The following is a 20,422-nucleotide window of genomic DNA, read 5'->3' on the forward strand; positions in this document are numbered from 1 at the left end:
TGCAAAGTGCTGTCCGATTGGTACAAACCATTTTGAGCCCTTGCAGACTCGAGCACTCAGTAACTTTCCAGGTGATGTCATTACATTTTGTATGGGCTCAGGGTTTAGGGAGGACATCGAGGTTCAGTCTAAGTTATGGAAATACTTGCGTCACAGTAGTTGGTGCTCCTCTGCTCCACTCTGCCTGCCTGCCACGCCCACCTCATCAGCCAAATCAGCTCACCTGTGCACCCAGCTGCCTCTCATCTGCAATCAAGCAAGCCAGTATCAAACCCTCTCCTGTTCACTCAGACTGCCAGATTGTTCTTTAGCTTAATGCAAGACTTTACAGCCTTCTTCCTTGGATTGATTAGCAGGTGCACACTCTCCTGGTAAATGCTTCAGCCTTCTGTTCCTGACCTCGAGTTCTGCCTCTGTGTCCTTGGATCCTGTCTGCTCCTCTCCTTGGCCGCTTGACATTTCCTTGCGTCGATCCAACAGTGTGAGTTTTTAAGTGTTCCTATGTTCCTCTGTTGTTCAGTGACTGCTTCTGTGGGTATCTACCTGCTTGCTCATTGGCCCTCTGCTTGCTTCTGTTCTGTCTTCCTCCTGTCCCCTGTTGGATTTAGTGTTTACTACGGACTCCTTTCCTGGGGAGTGAACCAGCTATCTCCTTGACTGCATCCTCGGTCTGCTGCCCCACGGTACCGTTACACTGTGTTGAACTTTAGTGTGAGAATTTGTTCTGTTACCTCTGGGCCTCACTCGTCTGTCTCCAGATTAGATCGAAGCAGTCTGAGCACCTAGACTGTTACGCCTTCTAGCCTTAAGATTCAACTGGACTATGCCGATATTTCCCTGTGTGGCTGTATCAGGGAAAGACCTTGAGTTAAAATAATTATCTGCAAAAGGTTTTGTGTGCTGCATTTAGATTCCAACATCCCCTGCAGCTTTGTATGATTCCTCTAAATTGACTTGTAAGATAGAGTTTCTGATTGCTATTTTTACACAACACGTAGCATGCTAATGTACAGCAACATATTTAAATGGATAACTTTAGGCCGGCTATGCTTGTGATTGGTTAGCCACGTTCTTCTTGTGCCAGTTCTACACATAGACAGCATAAAACATGGATGTAGTCTCAGTGACATCACCCATTGGTTTCTAAAATGATGTCCCAATGACGACGGCCGCTATATTGGAAAAGCGACCTCTACTTAACTTATGTCCAATTAGAACTAGGTAAAGAGATGGTGCAGATGAGGGCCTAAAGCATCCAGGTAAAAAGCTGCAACGTAAACTGGATAATCCATGGACGTCCTCTGCAGTGATGTCACTCATTGGTTTCTGAAGAAGAGCTTTAGGTCGATGGGCTTCAGGTCTACTGGAAAGGCTGTCTCATAATCACTTTTGGTCAACCAGTACAGCAGAGGTGAGGCCATCTTAAGCCTCCTGGCTAACAGGTTCAACCGCCAACATAGGTCCATTCATTGTTGTATCAAGTGCCCCATAAACAAAAATCGGTTGGGAGATATTGCACGAGTGGTTTCGCTACTTGCACAAGACAATGATATATATACAACTTCTTTTTATTGGATGCTCATGTGGGTTTGAACGTATCCTCAGCTAGATTCATCAAAGTTCTGGATGAACGGGCATACGGGAGCTAAGTTAAAGCTGTGCTTGGCTCGAGGCTAGTTCTTATGATCTGTCACCTCTGAGGGTAAAGGACTTTATAGTCGCTCCAAACCGCCACAAGCACAACAAGATAAAAAGGCCTGCCAACATGCAGGGGGGGGGTGAGATGCAATGATGGTTTAAATGCAATAACTCTGGACAATCTTTCCTTTGAGACATTTGTTGTGACGCACTCTGCTGCATGAGAAGTCACCAATGCTTTTCGAAGAACAAAAAAAAATCACTGAGGGAAAAAAAGTTATAATTCTGTCTACCAAAGAGGATGTGCATAACCAGCAGATTGTTCAACCCAATCTGAGGAAAAAAACGGTTTCACAGTCGGTTGGATTTGGTTTTCCAGCTCACCCAGGGTCTGAGAAGATGGATGTGTCAGTGACACTGTCTGCTTTTAAGTAGTGGCTGGTCCGTTGTTTCTTTAGTGAAGAGATGCTAAGCTACGTCTTTTTAGCATCTCTACACCTACAGTTGTCATCAGTCAGCCTGTGGCCTGTTTGCCAAATCATTTAGCCCAAAATGATCAGCAAATCAAGGGTGCCATGAAACCTGTTACTCATTTGCACTGCGGAAGTGATTAGAAGAGGATGCAGTGCATGAGCTGGAAAGAAGTAAGCCGACTGTTGTAAGTTCTTTGAAGAATAATTTTCTCATTAAAAATGTTTTGAGAAAGGGAGGTCATAGCCCTGCCAGCTCATTTGTAGCAGCTGTCTCTGGTGTTCCGCTTCTTTCATGGCCTATAGGTCTTGACTATAGGAGTTCTTCTTCTTGCACATTGGTGAGTCTATACATGATGTATTAGTCTGTACAGGAAAGCACACCGTAAAAAGGTTGGTCTGCTGCATCCAAATAACCCCTCATTTCTAGGTAGTCTGTGGCTCTGCGTTCAATCAATTTTTGCTCTGTCCTACAGTGGACACCCTACTCCACTGGATCCATGTCTGAAAGTGTGAGCACAGCCATCAGAAGCTATACAAGATCACAGAACTTCAAGATCAGGTGGGAATAAAGAGAGAGCAAACAACATGCTGCTTTGTCTTTGCAAGGCTGATTAGCTGTTTATTTGGTGTCTGTTTTGACGTAATGTTGATAAAGTGATGGGTTAGCAATCAGGATTCTGTATATTGTGTTGTGCTCAGTGCATTCCCTTGTCTGACTTTCTGTCTGGTTTGATCTACTCTTTTCAGCTTGATGTGAGCTCTGCTGAAAAAAGCATCGGCTAGTATTTGAAATGGAGCCGAATGGAGGGGTGCTGCTGGTTCGCGCTGGGCCTGAGGATACACATCATTGACGAGAGAGGGGGCTATCGGATCCGTAGTGCGCTGCGCAGAAATAAAGCTGCTAGTGTCTTATTGACTTTCTTGTTGGCTAATAAAGGTTAAACAAGTAAACCTGTTAGTTGACATCCCCGTGCCCCTATTGGGGAAGGTTAATGTACTGAGACCGGCCCTTGGGACTGAAGGTGAACCTAAACCCTTTTATTCTTCATAGATATGCAACCCAGGGTACTTAAAGCAACATTATGGTGCCCACTGAGGGTCTCTGAGTCCATATTCACTGTAGTAAAACACACATAAGGCTTTTCCCCCTTCCCTTCATCAGTAACGTTCGTCTGTTCAAAAGCAGAGGCTGGTGAAGATGGTCATCTTAACTATCAAGAATAGCTTCTGCTTACACCTAAAAAGAAAAGGTTTATACAGTATGAAAACATGCATCCCATTTCCTTCCTGTGCAAATCCATCATCGAGTAGTGCTTTATTAAAGTGATTGGAAGTGGAAACAGATGGCCTCTGCTATTGTTACAATACAATAAGTTGTTGTACCAATGTAGCTTACACAGTTGGTGCAAGGATACACACAGTTGACCACCGTAACATGAAGAAAAAAAAGTGCGCTATGGTTGCTATTTCAGATAAGGCATCTCAACAGAACACCAGCAAAGATGTAGTTTGAGACCAAAGAACTCTGCCGACTGCCAAGGTCAAATATTTACTCTAGTCCGGCTTCTTGCTCGGCAACTCTCACATTACCGTGTCTTAGCCTCAGCAAATTTATCAAACAGTACAGAGGAGAGCTAATTAGCTTCTTTCTGGCTAAATTCTTGTGTGTGTGAACTAGTGCTGCATGTACTTCTCGCAAGAGAACCATTCTTTGGGATTGACTCAATTCTCCCTGTTAAAAGTTGTTGTACTATTGGTGTAGGAGCCGCATTATAGTTTGTTATTTGCATTTTATTTGTAATTCATTTTGTGTATGCCCTCCACAGGTAGAGGTCTGTAAGTGAGTGTGCAGAGCGCAACTGGGAGGAAGACGGGTCACAGCACTTATCGCCATCGACCTCGGGTCATTGGAGCCACTATGTATAAAACTACCAGCAACTTTAAACATCAACTCTCACTGGATTTATTTTGGCTGAAGTCTGCACGTTTGATGAACTGTTCCCGTTTCTTTCAAGTGGAACATACAAGAATTTTTTTTTTTTTTTTTTTTTTAGTTTTACTGATTTAGGTATCTTTGTTTGCTTTGCCTTGCATAATAAAAACACACATTTATGAAAAATCCATTTTGGATGCAAGTCATGTCTAATTAGTCTGAATCTGCACAAATAACTAGCATTTGAAAGCGGTGTATATTTTTGTTTGGATAACAGACTTAAAGCTCCAGGCTACAGTTCCCAAATGTCCCTATCCGCTATCTGACACTCCCACACACCAGCATGCACAAGCACACACACTGACATTATACAAAGCCAATTTACAGCCCAGTGGATCTCCAGATTGTGTTTGCAGCAAATTCCAATTGGCGCCTCTCCAAAGCGCTACTGAACATATTCCCTGTCTCTGTTTTCTTTATCGTCCTATCAAGATATTTCCCCTGATGGTGAGCCTGTTGCAGGTGGGAGAGAGAAATTGTATGTCTGGATAATGAACTCGCACCTTCGTCCTTTTCTTTGCCAAACACTCTATAAACCAAAGCCATGCTATATCTGTTCTCTGTCTCTGTGTGCTCATCTACAACAGGAACGAAGCAGCCGAAGAAAAAGCCTGATTCAGGGGGACAACGAGGCTCCACAGCTGATAATCCACTAATTGAAATGTGGGGTTTTGCAATGAGGAAGACTGTGTGAGAGGACGGCAACGCAGATAGAAAGAGAATTAAGACGGGGTTGTTGAAATGGGCGGGTGGAATAATCAATAGCAGTTAGAGGAGTGTGTGTTGTGTCAGTCTAACAGCTTGTTCTTGTTCTAGGGGGACAAACCCCAGACGTGAAAACTGCTCGGCAGAGCCCCAGCCAGATTGACGTTCCACTTTATTGAGATTTAGTGGGTCTGCATGGATTTGAATGATCCTCAGCGCAGTCTGTCACTTGTCATGGTAATGAATGGAAGATGACAGGTTCACTGCTCACTGTCTCAGGCGCCAAAACTTTATGACAAGGGCAGCCAAGAGATCTAAATATGACAATATTTGCAGGGCTTGAATCATGATGAGAAGGGAAGTAAGAGTGATGGTGTCTTAGTAGATATGATGTCGCACTGCCTCTATATTTAGATTGAAAACCTTCAGTTGTTATTAGGAGGTTGTTCCTGAGATACAGAGAAACCAAACCGACTTAAGATGATCAGAGTTGGGCGAGGTTAAAACATGATTACTTACCATCTGTGGGTCATTAAAGGTTACATCCTCCTCCTCATCAACCAGTTTAAATAAGTCTCAGAGCTCCCCAAAACATGCGTGTGACGTTTCTTGTTCTAAATCCACTCTGATCCTGTATTTGATCATGTCTATAAACCCCTCTATTTCAGCCCTGCTCAGAACAAGCTGTTTTTGTGTCTGTACCTTTAAATATGTAAATGAGCTGTGTCTGACCACGCCCCCTCTCTGGAAGGTCTTGGGTGTCTCTGGCTTTCTTGCTCGATGTCCTTTTGTTTGCGGTGAGAAGGCAGACTCAGAGGACAGAACAAACACCTAGCTGTGGGAGTGTCACCCACCTGGGGGAGGGGCTACTGTCCTTTTGTGATGTCATAAAGGGAACCGGTTGACAAAGGTAAGGTGGAGAGAGTTGCAGGCAGGCTATGAGACAGGCAGGCTGGGATCCTGAAGCACAGGAGACCAACAGGCAAGTTGCAAACTGAGCGTGGGAGGCATGGAGTGTGAAGAGGGAGGAACACCATGCTACAATTCACCGTGCTGATATGTTTGAGAACTGATGAGCTGATATATGACAGGCGTGCTGGCTGAACAGGTGATGAGCTGATTGCAGGTGACAAGTGAGTAAAGTCCAGGTAAATCATAAGACAAAAACACACACCAACAGCAATGATGACTTCACCTGTCAGTGAACTCAGGCATGCTCCCAAGTGTATGCATGAATCTAAATTTTAAAGGTAGAGTCAGGAGAAATTTCCGTTGCAGCTTGTAAACACAACATTCAAACTGGGCTCCTCCTCCTGGGCTTATCGTCACCAAAAGTGCTCGCCCTCTGCAGGACTTTGGGTGTACGTTTACTGCTTTTACCTACACTGAGAGCCAACTGAGAATATTACATTTGTTGGAAAAGAAAAAGCCAATAATTTAGCACGCTAGGGCACTTAGCTTACCACAGGTGTTTGGCAACTGCCTGTCCAACAGAAAGCAGTCCATCTCTTCAGGTAAAAGCTGACCCAAGGGTCACCCTGGTTTTGGAACGAACTTTATCTGCTTGGTGTTTTGCCTCACTGTGATTACTTTTTCTTTTGTTTGCCGCTTCGGCCGTGTCGGTCATATGTCTGAATCCAATCGTTGAATTGTATCCTCTCCCAACTCACCTGTGCGCTGTCATTGTCTGGAGGAAACACACCAGCTCCCTGCCCGGGAATGTCCCAAGTCTAACAAAACAAAACATGAAAAACCAATCAGAGGACAGGGTATCTGCAACAACTTTGATTTCAACTTGAAAATGTTGGGTTTTTTTAAAAATATGGGACCTAACTGGGATTCTTTGATTTTTGGAGCCTGCCCCCCCAAGTGGACACTCGAGGATCTGCAGGTTGCTTTTCCACACTTGCATTGGTTTCATTTTTCAACATCAGAGTTTGGCGCTTGCAATTAACCCATCCAGGATTTTTCTTTGAATCAAGACTTATCAAGTATTTTCTGAAAAAGCTTTATAGATTTGATCCCCACTGCAGCACCTACCTCTGCAGCAAAACCATATAAATGTCATAATTGCAACAAAAAAAAATGAATTTCATGTATTTTTGGAACAAATATGTTTGGAGATGTAACACAAAGTCTTTACAACGGGGGTAGTGTTGGGACATTTTTAAAGCACAAAGTGTGGTTCACATGTAAATTTGAATTCATCACACGTGCTCCATATTTGGCAAAACATGATCACTTTTTGGAAACACTGGAAATTCCTGTTTATTTCCCCCTGGCAGCCTGGGTGACGTGTTCTTTCATTACCTTGAACACGGACGAGGTATTTATTTTGACCTAATCCCACAAATACCCTCCTGTTTCCCTGATACACACCGGATCAGACAATGTGTATTAATCTCTGAAAATAGTCCCCAAAATAAAACCTTTTCTGCTTCTATAATATTTTTTTCCAGGAAGTACAGAGCTGTTTTGGGAAGTCGTTGAGCCTTTTCAGTAAACTATGTATTCGTGACCTGTTTGATGTATTTGTAAGGAATGTATGTGTGTGAGTGTGTAGGATTTGTTGAAAACAGAGAGTATCTCCAGCCTCATCCTAACACTGTGCGTGTATGAATATGCCCTCAATCCAATTCATGGCCGCTACTGTAGAAGACAACAAGTAACATTGGAGAGATTACTGCTGTGGCCTGTTTTTCAGCCCACTGGTAAGAATGATGAAGAGTTAACATGCGGACATTGAATCTCATACAAACCTCAGTGTGCAAAAGGGAACGTGGCTCTCAATTAAAAATATAACAAAAGATGACGTCGAGCCTGGCCCCCCCCACTGAAAACGAACCCTGTGTTGACCGTAGTCATGACGACCAGGTGAAACCGACCTGAGGAAGAGAATATGTTTACAGACGAGCTAATGTATCCGAGTATAATTTACATGACGTTTTTATCACAACAACAGAATGGCAGCTTTCAGTAGCAGCACACGCTTCCTTGTGCAGCGGCCATTGATGTAACATCTGATTTTTCCATGGCAACGATAAACATGTCATGGTGGCCGCCACACCAAGACACGTCTCGTTACAACTGTTACGGATTTCTCTGGCTTTGATAACTGTTCGAAATATTTGAGGTTAAGTAAGTACTCAACAGAAAACAATTACAACAAAGGTTTAGTAAATTATTTATGAATTTGATATTTTAATGTAAACATTGTCATAAAATTCTACATGTTACACTTTTATTTGTGACACATTTTCTCAGGTAGACCTACAAGTGTTTCAACGTCCCGCTCTTTCTGCCAAACCTTCTTCATGTTCTAGCGTAAAGTGGTTCTGCGGTGATTTTATTTTGGACATTAACGAGCGCCTTCTTTGCTGAAACGACACTGGTCAGTTCATTCATCACCGTGTAGGCTTGTCTTATGATTCCAGTGCTGACGTCTTTTAAAATATCTGTTGGTTTACCGACTGAAATATGCGACTCTTCAAGAGATGTGATCAGCTGAAAAGCTTTATGTAATACAGATGGACTCGGGACAACAATATGAAAAAAGTAAACCGCTACAGGGGATGCTTTTTTACATATTGAGTTTTGATTTAAATCCGGCAGGGATGCACACACACACAGAGACACAGACAGAATGAGATGCGGATGATGATTCAGTCTGGTGCACGCTGGGCTTTTGTCACCGCCATAGAGAGGAATATTAAACCGCAGTCAGGCTTAAACAGCTGACCACATCTATCTCTGTCTGCGGCTTTCTTTTCCTGCCGCTCCTCTGGAAATGTATTTATGAGTCATATGAAAGGCATGATATTACCGAGAAACATCAGTTCTTATTGCTTGCTTGTTTAACGATTTCAAATGTGGTTGAGTGAGAGAAAGGACAAATCCAATCTAAATAACACAATAGAGTGCACTATTGCGCTTAACGACACAATAAAAAGCAACATGAGGATTTTCAGCCTAAAATTAGACGGCACATCAAGCCCGAAAGACTCATGAAGATCCAATTCCAGATCTTTGATTTAAAATAAACTGAAGAAATTATTTTACCACGTAGCTGTCATAAATGAAAACACCAAAGTATAAAATAAGATTAAAGGAGCAATATGTAACTCTGACACCTAGTTTTTAAAATTGGTACTGCAGTCCAAATACAAAACATTATAGAGAGCTGTCCCCCCCCCCGCCCCCCTCCTCTCTAGAGTCCATGCTCACACAGGTCAGCATGTGGTGGACTCTGAAGCTTCAGTGTTTATCCAGCTCTGCATGGGTCTGTAAACCTTTCTGTGTTCTAACCTCTCTCCATTTTTCAAAAGCATCTCCAATATTGATCCTAGTTTGAGCACGTTTCTGCTCGTGGAGCTTATTAGAAACATGCAGAGGCTTTTTAGGTCGGGTACAATCACTTCTATCTGAACCACTTCTCTTGCCGCGTGCGCATGCGTGGGGGTCGCCGCCTTAAAAGCGCCTACCTTCTCTGGTCCAAACAAATCCAGAGCATTCAGGAGCAGAATCTAAAGTTAGAAGGAGGACATACTGGCTGCTGCATTGTTGTCAGAGAAGCCAGCACTTCAACATAGCATGTTTCCTTAATGTCTGATCATATAGTAAGGTCACTTTATCATTTCACTCACTTTATTTCTTACATATTGCTCATTTAACCGGGAAAGATTACACAGTTCTTGCAATAGTGGATGATGTGTTCATCATTTACTAAATAGATTCAGTTCAATCGGGAGAGAACAGTAAATGCATCAAAGATTAAAAATGTATTTTACGTATGTGATATTTAATTACTGTGAGATAATCTTTGGTTCTTGAACTGTACAGGGCGACAGGGTGATTGAATAAGTCTGCATGAGCGGCAGGAAGATCTACCCCCCGTGGAGTCCAGACACTGGGGGTCGAGGTGTTAGCGGGTGATGTCATCTGATACTGATGAGATGAAATAAGTGATTTAACTGAAGAATGGGGGTTGACCAAAGCAGCTGAAGGTATCGTCTTAGGGATGAAGGGAGGAAGAGGCTGAACAAACTGTGAAGACTGGGGTTGACCTGGACGATGGCTGATGCTGTGATCTGAGGCTGATGGGATGAAGAAGGTGACGCAACTGTGAAATCCATATTTTAAAAAGACAGCAGCAGAATGATAAGCTTACAACAAGTGAGACTGAAGTGAGCAGGTGATGATTACTAGAAAACGAGTGAGCACACAGTATGTGAATGAACAATAAAACAAGCATGCAGAATATATACTGTTGTCTTCCTGACTGAACTTCTGCTATAGAGCTACATTCATATACCTTAAAGTACATGTCTCTTAAACCTCAAGATGAACTACATGAACTCCTGGATGGCAGACTGTGCTTCCTCTCCATGGATCAGATGGATGTAATGAAGTATTTCTTATGTATCAAACTTTTAGTAGTTTTTCCTTTTTTTTTTTGTAAGAATAATTCAATTCCCCATATTTGTTTCGTACATTTGCTCAGAAAACAATGTTTTCTCCTGCCTAGAAACAACCATGGAGATGGTTTACCTCAACACTGCTACACTCAACAAAGCTTTGACCCAATGACCACATTTCCAAACCTCAGATGATTTCTACTTTAAGGTCTGACAGCTGCGTAAAAGCTGCTAAAAATCTGTCGGCTCTAAGGTGGACGCCCCCTCATTAAAGGCTTAATATGCGATTTGTCAAACTTAAATGTAATAGAAATCAAGTATATCCTCTGAAAATAACTCTGAGTCTTGACCAGAGGTGTCAAGAGTACTAATATATTCTACTCAAGTAAAAGTACTGTTATTTTGATAAAATTTTACTCAAGAACAAGTAAAAGTACCAGTTTAAAAATGTACTCAAAGTAAAAGTAAAAAGTAACATGAGTCCCACTGTCTGTAATGCTTTCCGAGTTTTCCGAGTCCTATCTTCACTTTGTTTACATCGCCAGGACGTCCGGCTGACTCCTCCCTTGGAGTATAAAAGCTGTTTAATTGAAGGACTAGAGAAAAGAAGAATAACACTGTATCATTGTGTCACATGGGGAGGGAGGGAGGGAGGGAGGGCAGAGGTGGCCAACGGATGGAGGTTAAAAAAAGTATGGTGAAATGATTAACTGTGATCTTTATTTCAAACTCCACTTTAATAAATAAAAAAAAAAAAGGTTTGACTGAATGGTAAATAAGGTAGTTACATTTCTGGACCGAAAAGCCACAAGACGAGTGTTGTTTTATAAAAGCATTTTCATGATTCAACGTATTAATGCATGGAAGCGTTTTCTGTGACTGTAAAGGTCTGTGCACTCTTAGATGCAATTCTCATTCAGATGCAATTTTTGATCCGTAATCAAATATATTTAAAAAAGAGTCAGTATGCAATCATGAATGACACAACATGAGATCGTAATTCATGCAACAATTTTGGACTCAGTGTGCAAAGGCCTTCACAGTGGTCTGGTTTTTACGCAGCTGGAGAGCAATTTGTACCGATGTGTATTTTCATTATTTTCATGGCTATCTGAATCCATCTGTAAATGTATTATATCATCTAAGGTTGAATATATTTCAGTGAGTGTAAAAACTAATATTTAACTCGAGGCTGTGTTGTCCTTTAATATTGAGTAAAAAACTGAAATATCTCAATCAGTATGTCTTATCTCTCTGATGATCTTGTCTTGCATGTGTAGGAAGTATTTTTGCTGCTGTAAGTCAAACGTATCCATCACATGAACCTTTGTCACAGAAAATGTTAACAAAGGTTGTTTCTGCTGCATGACGTTAATCACCTCATCAGGGTATACAAATGATCAATCTTGCTGCTGCTGCTGTCTTGTTTGTTTTGGTAGGTCTTACTGAAGCGTCAGTTGGAATACCCGACCAGCGAAAAACTCCTCACAAGAGTTTTAAAGGAAGTATGTGTGACTTTTTGATCCAGTAGATGGCGCCCTTGAGCTCCAGCATGAAACCAAAACAAACTGCTGTTTGGCCACGCCTCCTTCATACTGAAGCCTCTGCTCTCCTCCAGAGACACACCTCCAACCCCGCCTCCACTCGCGTTGGCATGAAGGAGTAATTAAGTGCAAATCGCAAAGGCTGGCCAAAATTGTCCTTGTTTTGAGCTGCATTGTTGTGTTAGCATGCTAATGTTAGCGCTCTTTAGTTAGCTCGTAGCTTCACATTGTTGTGTTAGCATGCTAATGTTAGCGCTCTTTAGTTAGCTCGTAGCTTCACATTTCATGTAAACTGACACAGAATGAGTGTGATCTAAAAACTCTTACTAACATCCAAATAATCAGTGAGTATGTTCTTCTTCTTCTCTCTAGTTCTTGACTAAAACAGCTTTTATACACAAGGGGAGGAGCCGGCCGTCCCGTCCATGTAAACACGGCTCTGACAACAACACAGCCAGCGGGACTCGAGCTTCTCCCTCATTGTAGACAGTCATGACCCAGAGACACATTTACACAGGAGAGACCTGATTTCTGATATATTGATGTGTGAAACGTTGCACTCATTCATTCTTGTATTATAAAAAGTGGACTGTTCCACATAATGTCTTTTGAGTTCATTACATCACAACATATCCATGAAGCTACAAACTTCCCCTGACACAAAACAAATAACACCGACTGTAAATTGTCTTCGGCCTACGAGGTGTAATTAAAACGTTGTTTAATTATTGCTCTTAAGAATTACTGCTGTCAGTTATTTTCTAACAAGGGGGGGAAATCTGCCTGTGGACTAAGATAATTAGTAATTAGTACAGATATGATTTCGACGTGATCAGCATTTTCCGCCTTTCAAAGAAAACTCCTCTGTGCAGGTAAAGCCGCCTTAAACAAGTCAGATCATTACAGCTCTCTGGTGGGTTTGGAGTGTTACAAGTGGGGGAAAAACATCAGATTCTGCCAAGCCCACCGGCTGCATTATACAACATTTATTCTCATTTATAGTCATTTGTTTTGTACCGAGGTATTGGATGGCTGCTTGTGGTGTTGATATACAGAATAATGATGAAGTGTTAAGTCAGGATAATGGCTCAATCATCGACCACATCTTTCTCTGCGGTAACATTATTATAAAAACCTATCTATAATTTCCTAACTGTATGCATCCCATGACACCAAGCTGTTGTATTCATTGCTGGAAACCTGCAGAGTAGACTCACCTGCACATCCTGATTTTAAATGGTATGCAAAACACCGCTGGAAATTCACTCCCACACAACACCAAACTTTGAACAAAGTTTTGATATGAAGCTCAAAAAACTTGTGTTATTCAAGGAGTGCTAGTTTTAAACTTACAAAACTGCACAGGTTGCAGTGTTTAAGAGAGAAGGAGTTCAAACAGCATGAATGCACACAGAAGAACAGTGCTTAGGAGGAGGTAATGACCGTGCAGCACGCTTTGGACCCAGAAAACATTCTCTGATTTATGAGCAGAGGTACATATATAGCTGATGAGTCTTTTAGATTTGATATTGAAGGAGAGATCTGAAGTGACACTCTGATATTGAATTTTAGATGTTGCTCATTTAACATGTAAAATGCCTGCAGCTTTCACGGCCCCCTTTTGGAGAAATACAGTAGGTCTAAAACAAAACACAGATTGTTGTGAACATGTTTGAATGCTGCACCTCTGTGTCAAAAAAAAACAGCTCTGGAGTTGTTCTGAGTTCCTGTTTTGAGCTACAAGCCTTTATTTTCTCCTTTCCCCCCTGGAGGCGTTTTAAGATGATTGATTTTTACATTATTTTAATCCAATAGCCTGACGTGTTATTGGAAAGGGGAGTGATGGATCTGGACGTACAAGACTGGACATTGATCACTGGGAGAAGGGAGGTCGACTTGTTTCCCCGAGGATCGCCCTGACACACAAATAAAAAGGGCACACACACACACGCGCGCGCGCGAGCACACTTATTCGCACTTCTTGGCTGTGGCAGTGTGGGTGTCTGATGGCGTGCACGAGCATGATTCCACTCACAGCTATTGCTGAGAAGTTCATTTCCGAGGAGAAAATCGGTTACTGCTACATCACTTTGTAATAGAAGCATCACGCTGTGATGATTGGGAATGCATGAGCTAAACGTGTTGGATCTGTGATTTCCTCGTGATAAAAGCACGAGTTCATAGTACATGTGAGTGGGCAAAGAAAACTGATTTTTGTTATTTTTTTAAAAAAAGGTCTGATTCGTCTCAAAGCGAAGCCGTCTGAGCACAGTTTGCAGCAACTCAGACGCAAGATTGATTAAACATGAGATCGCTTGAAAACAACGCACGCAGAAGAGGGCGAGGAAGGGAGCGGAGGTAAGCGCGCACTCGAGCAGTAAGAAGCATTTTTTTTTTCCAGGACGCGCACAGGCAGACAGCGCTGCTGGTCAGACAGCACACAGAGGAGAGAGAGCAGGAGAGGAGGAGGACGCACAACTAAAAACACGGGAGACAAAGTTCTCCTCTGTCGAGATGAAGTGCTGTGCCAATAAACATCTGCGTTCCCATTTGATGGAAGTGTTGGATCTTATCGGGAAAACAGGAGAAATATCCCAAAGGAAGGAGTGCACCCATGGATTTCTGTTTGGAACGAGCGCTTTAGTGCAGTGGAGTCAGTGAGGTATCCAGTCATGATTTGGGTCGCGTTTTTACCCTTAATGGTTTCGTGCGCTTTTGGGAACAGGACCGTTGAGCAGGTGCCTTTTTTCCACGGGCATGTATTTGAGAACTCGCCTCCTGGCTCTCGGGTCAACGGATTGAGCGTCCCGTTAAAGCGGCTGAACTCGAACAGGCTGTGCGGTCCCGGGGAATCCGGATCAGCGGCGACACAGTTTAAACTCCTGGGAGACGGCAGCGAAAAATTTCGTGTCTTTGCGCACCACAACCGGGGGCATATTTTGTTGAAGACCTCTGGGGTCCTTGACCGGGAGGACCGGGCTGAATACGCACTGGGTCTTGGATTGTGTTGCGGGCAATGCGCGGGACTCTCCCGGGATGGGGAAGATGAGTCGCCGGTGGTCGCCGAGGTGGCGTCAATAAAGGTGGACGTCCTGGACACCAATGACCACAAGCCCACCTTTCCCGGTGCTGATGTGAAACTGAGCCTGGATGATGCCACTGCGTTACGCACGGCTATCTACACGGTCAGCGCGCGGGACGATGACAGTGGAAAGAACGCGGAGCTTATCTACTTTGTGCTGCCCAAAAACGGGAGTTTTTACGCGGTGCCTAAAACCGGAGAAATACTCCTAGTGGACTCGATCCTCGGTCTGGACGAACCGATTAAGTTTGAAGTGTTTGCCCGAGACCGCGGGTGGCCACCTCGCACGAGCCAGAGCGTATCCGTTGAGATCAACCCTCGGCAGTGGCCCGTGTCGAAACGGAAAACTACATCTCATCATAAAGTGCACGAACGAAAGTCCAGGTCACTACTCGAGCCAGACAGCCCCGTTTTTATTAACGTGTCTGAGGATGCAGGGATCGGGTCAGTGGTGATGAACCTGAACCCGGTGAGGTTTCAGTCGCCTGCGTTTGAGCTCGTGGAGCCCGACGAGGAGAGCTCCCCGGTCAGCGTGAGCCGGGACAGCGGGGATATAGTCATATCACGGAGACTGGACCGAGAGACTGAGGCACTAGTGGAAATCACAGTCAAAGTCCAGGATAAGAGAGGTGAGCAAGAAAGCAAGGAGGCACAAGTGTGCCAGAGCGAGCGTGTGTGAAAGAGTGTGTGAGAAGCAGAGAGAGAGAGAGAGAGAGAGAGAGGGAGAGGCGGCAATGGACTTGAAGCTTTGCGCAACAGTCGTGTGTGTGCCCTGTGAGTCACGTTGACTGATGTTTTGGTAGAATTTGTCCAGAATCTAACGAGTCATTTCTCTTCTCTTATTGTGTCATATTTGTGTTTTAGATTCGTGCGTAAATACGCACGGAGAGATGAAAAGGCCAATATTCTCTAAATCCTCTGGATGCCTCGGTTATTAGATTCTTTCTTAGGGTACCAGTGATCACCGGACCCGGGTTTTGTATCCACAAAAAACTGTTTGAACCAACCGTGACGAAACAAAACAAATTAGAAATAGCACCAGCATAAAGGTTTCAAATTGTGTTGACTAACGTTTCGAAAACCTCTGTCCCATCTGAAACACTTTTAACCATTAACCATTCCAAACAGTCAACGGGGTGTTTGAAATGTGTGGATGCCTGCATGAACAGGTAAAACCTCCAACACCTTGTCAGCTCTGCTGGAACTCTTGGATCCTGTTGCTGTGCTAAGTCAAGTGAGTGCTAAACTCTAAGGTGCCTTGCTGACTCAGTTTACACATCTGAGCTCCCAGGCGGCCTTATTCATGCATGTTGATCAGAGAAGATATCAGACTTTCCCGGGGGGGGAGAGTCTGTGTGTCAGCCGTAGTAGAGTTCGCGGTGTTTACAATATAGGTTAAACTGAGTGACATTCATCAGTGCTGATGATGACTCATGTGCTGGGATAAATTAGGGTAGAGGGATTGTGTCTGCTGCAGCTGCCAGCAGCAACAGATGCTCAGATGTCAGGGGAGAAGAGCTGCGCGCAACGGCCACCTCTCCAACAGGTTAATTATCACCTGCGGATAGAGCAGAGAGAGAGAGAGAGAGAGAGAGAGAGAGAGAGAGAGAGAGAGAGAGAGAGAGAGAGAGAGAGAGAGAGAGAGACAACATGCAACCACATTAGAATTAATAAAAGGGTCTGTGAATGACTAATTGACTGTGACTCTGCCATGGAGACAAAAAAAAACACATATGAAACAGTGTTATATTGACTCTGAAAACAGCAGCGGTTCTAAACATGTTTAGAGGGCTGGTGAGGGATTTTATTCTGTTTATTTGGATCCCCATTAGCTTCAGCATGGGGAGGGAGAAACTATTCTTCCCGGGGTCTGCAGTTTGTATGGCATGGCCCCCATTTAAAATGAGCTAAATCCTTATTTGTGATTGCCTTGTCAGAGAAGAGATAAGGCCGATTTGGACTTGCTCATGTTTTTTTTTTACACTGCAGTGCAACACATTTCCTTTTCTTAATACTTTAAATATGACTTTGGACATCTCATTTTGAGTCCTTGGAGAAATAGTATAAGAACATTAAAATGTTGCCATTCTCTTTTGTTATTTTTTAACAAGGAAACAGGTTTACTCGCGTATTAAGACACACAAATGTGTGGAGACAGAAAGGGTAAACAAGTGACATTCATTCATGTGTGTGTGCTCACACAGGCCACATTTTGTCACCCCTCCATTAGTCTGTTCCCCACGTTGGGTAAAATAAATAAAAAAATGTAAGAATTGTAAACATATATATATATATATATATATATATATATATATAGATTCAATTGATCGTTGAGAAAAAATAATGATAGTCATTATTTTCACTGAGGTAATGACGTCCCAGTGATGATGATTGTTGACATGTTGCTTGTCGTTTGGTTGACTGATTTGTTTCATTGTTGGTCTAAAAAATGTGCGGGAAAACATTAACAAGTGAAATGATGTATAATCGTTATAGTCCAGTATTGTAGTTGAGTCACTTTTCAAATCATGTCAATAAATCTCCTTCTTTGTACAAACGTTAGCATAAATAAACAAACAAGGAAGAGTGGATGGTGTCGGTGGCAACAATTCAAAGACTGGTCACTCCACCATGCTAATTGATTATGTGGTTGATGATATCGCTACATTTTTCCAATGTTACTGTCACAATTATGGAGAAACATATTACAATATTTAAAATATTGATTTGACAAAAGGCAAAAAACTTAGTTTCTTCTCAAAGTCCAAATGTAAAAAAGTCAAAATACAGCGAGAAACAAGAAGATACTAGAGCTCAGAAAAATCCTGAAGGAGACACAAAGAAGATTTGACATGTGAGGAACTGACACGAGAAGTTAATGAACATAGAGATTAAATAAATAGACATCAAAACCAGGTGTGACAAAGAAGACACCTGAAACAGAGGAGGGAAAATACACAGGGGATATAAAACACTGGGGTAAGAACTACAAAATAAAACAGGAAACACTGAAGACCAACAGTAACAACAAACACAGGGGAAGGAAAAGGCAAAATAAAACAAAATATGAGATACATAAAAATACAAAACTAATCCAGAAACTAATGCCAGTTACATCAGAGGAAAGCTTTACTGATTAGTTTTAACACCCACAGAGTTTTCCCAACACTGTGTTTGAGATTTATTTTACTGTTCTGGCCTGTAGTTTACTTTTTGTATGAATGTTAACACAAGGAGTAAATTAAGCAGGACTTAATGTTTAATCTTGTCCCTTCAGCTCTCCACTCTGTGAAAGTGAAGACTGTTTTTGTGCATTTTTTTTTATTAATCGTTGTTTGCACTGTCAAAAACCTGTTGTTACTGTATGTGCAAAAGGCAGTAGTCCTCATCGCAGCGGCTGTGGGTTCGAGTCTGACCTCGGCCCTCTGATGCATGTCATCCACCCCACCCTCTCCTCCCAACATTTCCTGATCTCTTTTCAGCTGTCCTATCTAATGAAAGCCAGAAAATAACATACAATCATAACTCGCGGCCATGTATCTGTCTACCCGTCTTTCTGTATATCTTCACTGGAAAAAGCAGTTCCACAGCTTGTTCCATTAAGCCCAGTTAACAACATTTGACTGGAGGAGTGACCCAATCAATGCAACCTATTGGTCTCGGTAATGTGAACTATCCTGATGCGGAAAAGTAGCTGAGCCTGCTTTTGGCACACAACGCTAATTTACTCTCAAAGCAATGCTCACCATTTGTTACAATCATTGCCTTGCAGAACACATCGATACTGACGGAGGACTACACATTGTCAATGTGACTCTTCCTCTGAGGTGAGGATCCGATTGAGATGTAACTTATGTTCAGAGCTGAATTTCAATTTGAGGGAGGTACTCAGTTGGGCCTTAAAGGGGACATATTCTGAAAAATCTACTTCTACTTCGTTTTTGAACATATATTTGTGTAACCTGAGTGTTTACTGACCCACAAAATGTGAAATAAACCCATCCAGTCCTTTGTTTGTGGTCTGCATAAGTCTTACAACACAGAGAAAAATGCTCTGTTTCAAATTTGCTCGACTTGTGATGTCACAGTGGGACTCTGGACAAAAAAAATCCCCTCCCCTCCCCTGGTATCTCCACCCATGGACTCCACCCCCAGCCTAGAGCAAAAAGTCTGTGCCATTTTTATATTTCTATTCTCTCAGATGAGTGATGTCTACCAGGGAAACTCCAGGGGGGGGAGGGGGGTCATTGCATTTAAAGAGACACACACACCAAAACAGAGCGTTCTGAGAGAGCTGGTTTATACAGGGTCACAAACCTCCTCTGGTGCTTGATTCATGTTAGATTTTGACCAAAGCACAGCACAGATGTTTCATTTAGACCACAGGGGACTGTTTGAAAAGGTGGAGAAGGGGGATAATATGTCCTCTTTAAAATTCACCCGATATTCATATGGATGGAATGTCTCCAAGCAAGCATCCCAGTTTCAACCAGAAAATTAAATGTATCCGCATATATTGTTTTTTTTCCAGCATTCTGTCAAAAGTGAAACTAGTTGAATCTTTTTCTGACAGACTGCAGTGTTTTACAAATTAATGGAAATCAAACACTCAGGAGACAGCTCAAATTACGCTCCTGTCAAGAGTGACTTCCCCGGGTGTTGGTGGAGGAGGAATAAAAACAAAACAAAGTTTGATCGTCATTTTAAAAAGAAAATATTATTTTACGTGAGGCGGTGAAAGAAGTGTCGTCGGGCCTGCATTTTGATGGAATGAAAATTAAGTGCATATAACGTTTAATCCGGCCAAATCCAACCACTTATAATAAGGATGAGTTATATGTTTAGTCTAAATGGCTTACTGTACTTGAAGATTACCGACACATTACATATTGTTGCGTAAGTGGCCAAATCCCTTTATGTGCTGGTTAGTGTAATTGAATCTTCACTGTGCCTCGAGTGCTTTAATATATCTGTCCTGTGTTGCACGTTAATAACAATCTTCAAGAAAAGGATCAGCCAAAAATGATTTCAAAATGATGGGTGTCTAGAAATAAACCCAAAGCCAACGTGTTTTAAAGGAAGGGGGCAAGGAAGGGTAGGCAGCGTGTTGGAATTTATTCCCATGACCTGACTGTTTCCTGCATCATGCCGTAAGATACGAGTTTTCATTTCCGGGTTTAGCAGCTTGTAGTGGTGGTGGGGTGGGGTGGGTTAGGTGGGGTGGGGAGAGCTGGGCTCAGCTCGGTGTCTCAGGCGTGAGGAGCGCAGCATCAGTTTGGTTGTCGGTGGCTCGGTTGAAGTCCTTTAATCCTTCTGGAGTGGAGAGTCCTGATGGAGCCCCGACCTCCCTCCATCTGCTCGCATTATCCCTGTAATCCCATCTCATTCTCTCTGTCTGTCTCTCTGTCGCGCTCACCCTCACTCCCTCCCTCTCTCGCTCGCTCTCTTGCTCTCTTGCTCTCTTACTTTCTCACTCGTATTTTTACTCTCACTCCAGGGATTTAGTCTGAGTGGAGCCACAGTTTAACACAGCAAGAGAGAAGGGGGGGGGGGGGGGGAGCGGCTTTCTGACA

General features: G+C 42.8%; 1 protein-coding gene and 1 long non-coding RNA gene across 3 annotated transcripts in view; both read left to right on the forward strand.

Annotated features, from left to right (window-relative positions):
- The first annotated feature begins 283 nt into the window (after window positions 1-283).
- LOC109999538 (uncharacterized) lies at window positions 284-5,471 on the forward strand. Of its 2 annotated transcripts, XR_003809688.2 has the most exons (6): window positions 284-481; window positions 609-683; window positions 2,585-2,670; window positions 2,859-3,133; window positions 3,938-4,582; window positions 4,692-5,471. It is a non-coding gene; the product is annotated as an uncharacterized lncRNA (long non-coding RNA). The 2 variants fall into 2 exon arrangements; XR_010665900.1 differs by lacking the exon at window positions 4,692-5,471 and having other exon boundaries at window positions 287-481; window positions 3,938-4,654.
- An 8,646-nt stretch (window positions 5,472-14,117) lies between these two features.
- The window catches only part of si:ch211-186j3.6 (neural-cadherin), a 296,332-nt gene continuing 290,027 nt past the window's right edge, over window positions 14,118-20,422 (forward strand). Inside the window, exon 1 of the mRNA XM_065952497.1 lies at window positions 14,118-15,478. Within this exon, the coding sequence (XP_065808569.1) occupies window positions 14,440-15,478 (1,039 nt within the window). The 5' untranslated portion in view covers window positions 14,118-14,439. The remainder of the gene's footprint in view (window positions 15,479-20,422) is intronic.

Source organism: Labrus bergylta, chromosome 3 (genome assembly GCF_963930695.1).
Source record: "Labrus bergylta chromosome 3, fLabBer1.1, whole genome shotgun sequence".
Lineage (NCBI taxonomy): Eukaryota > Metazoa > Chordata > Actinopteri > Labriformes > Labridae > Labrus > Labrus bergylta.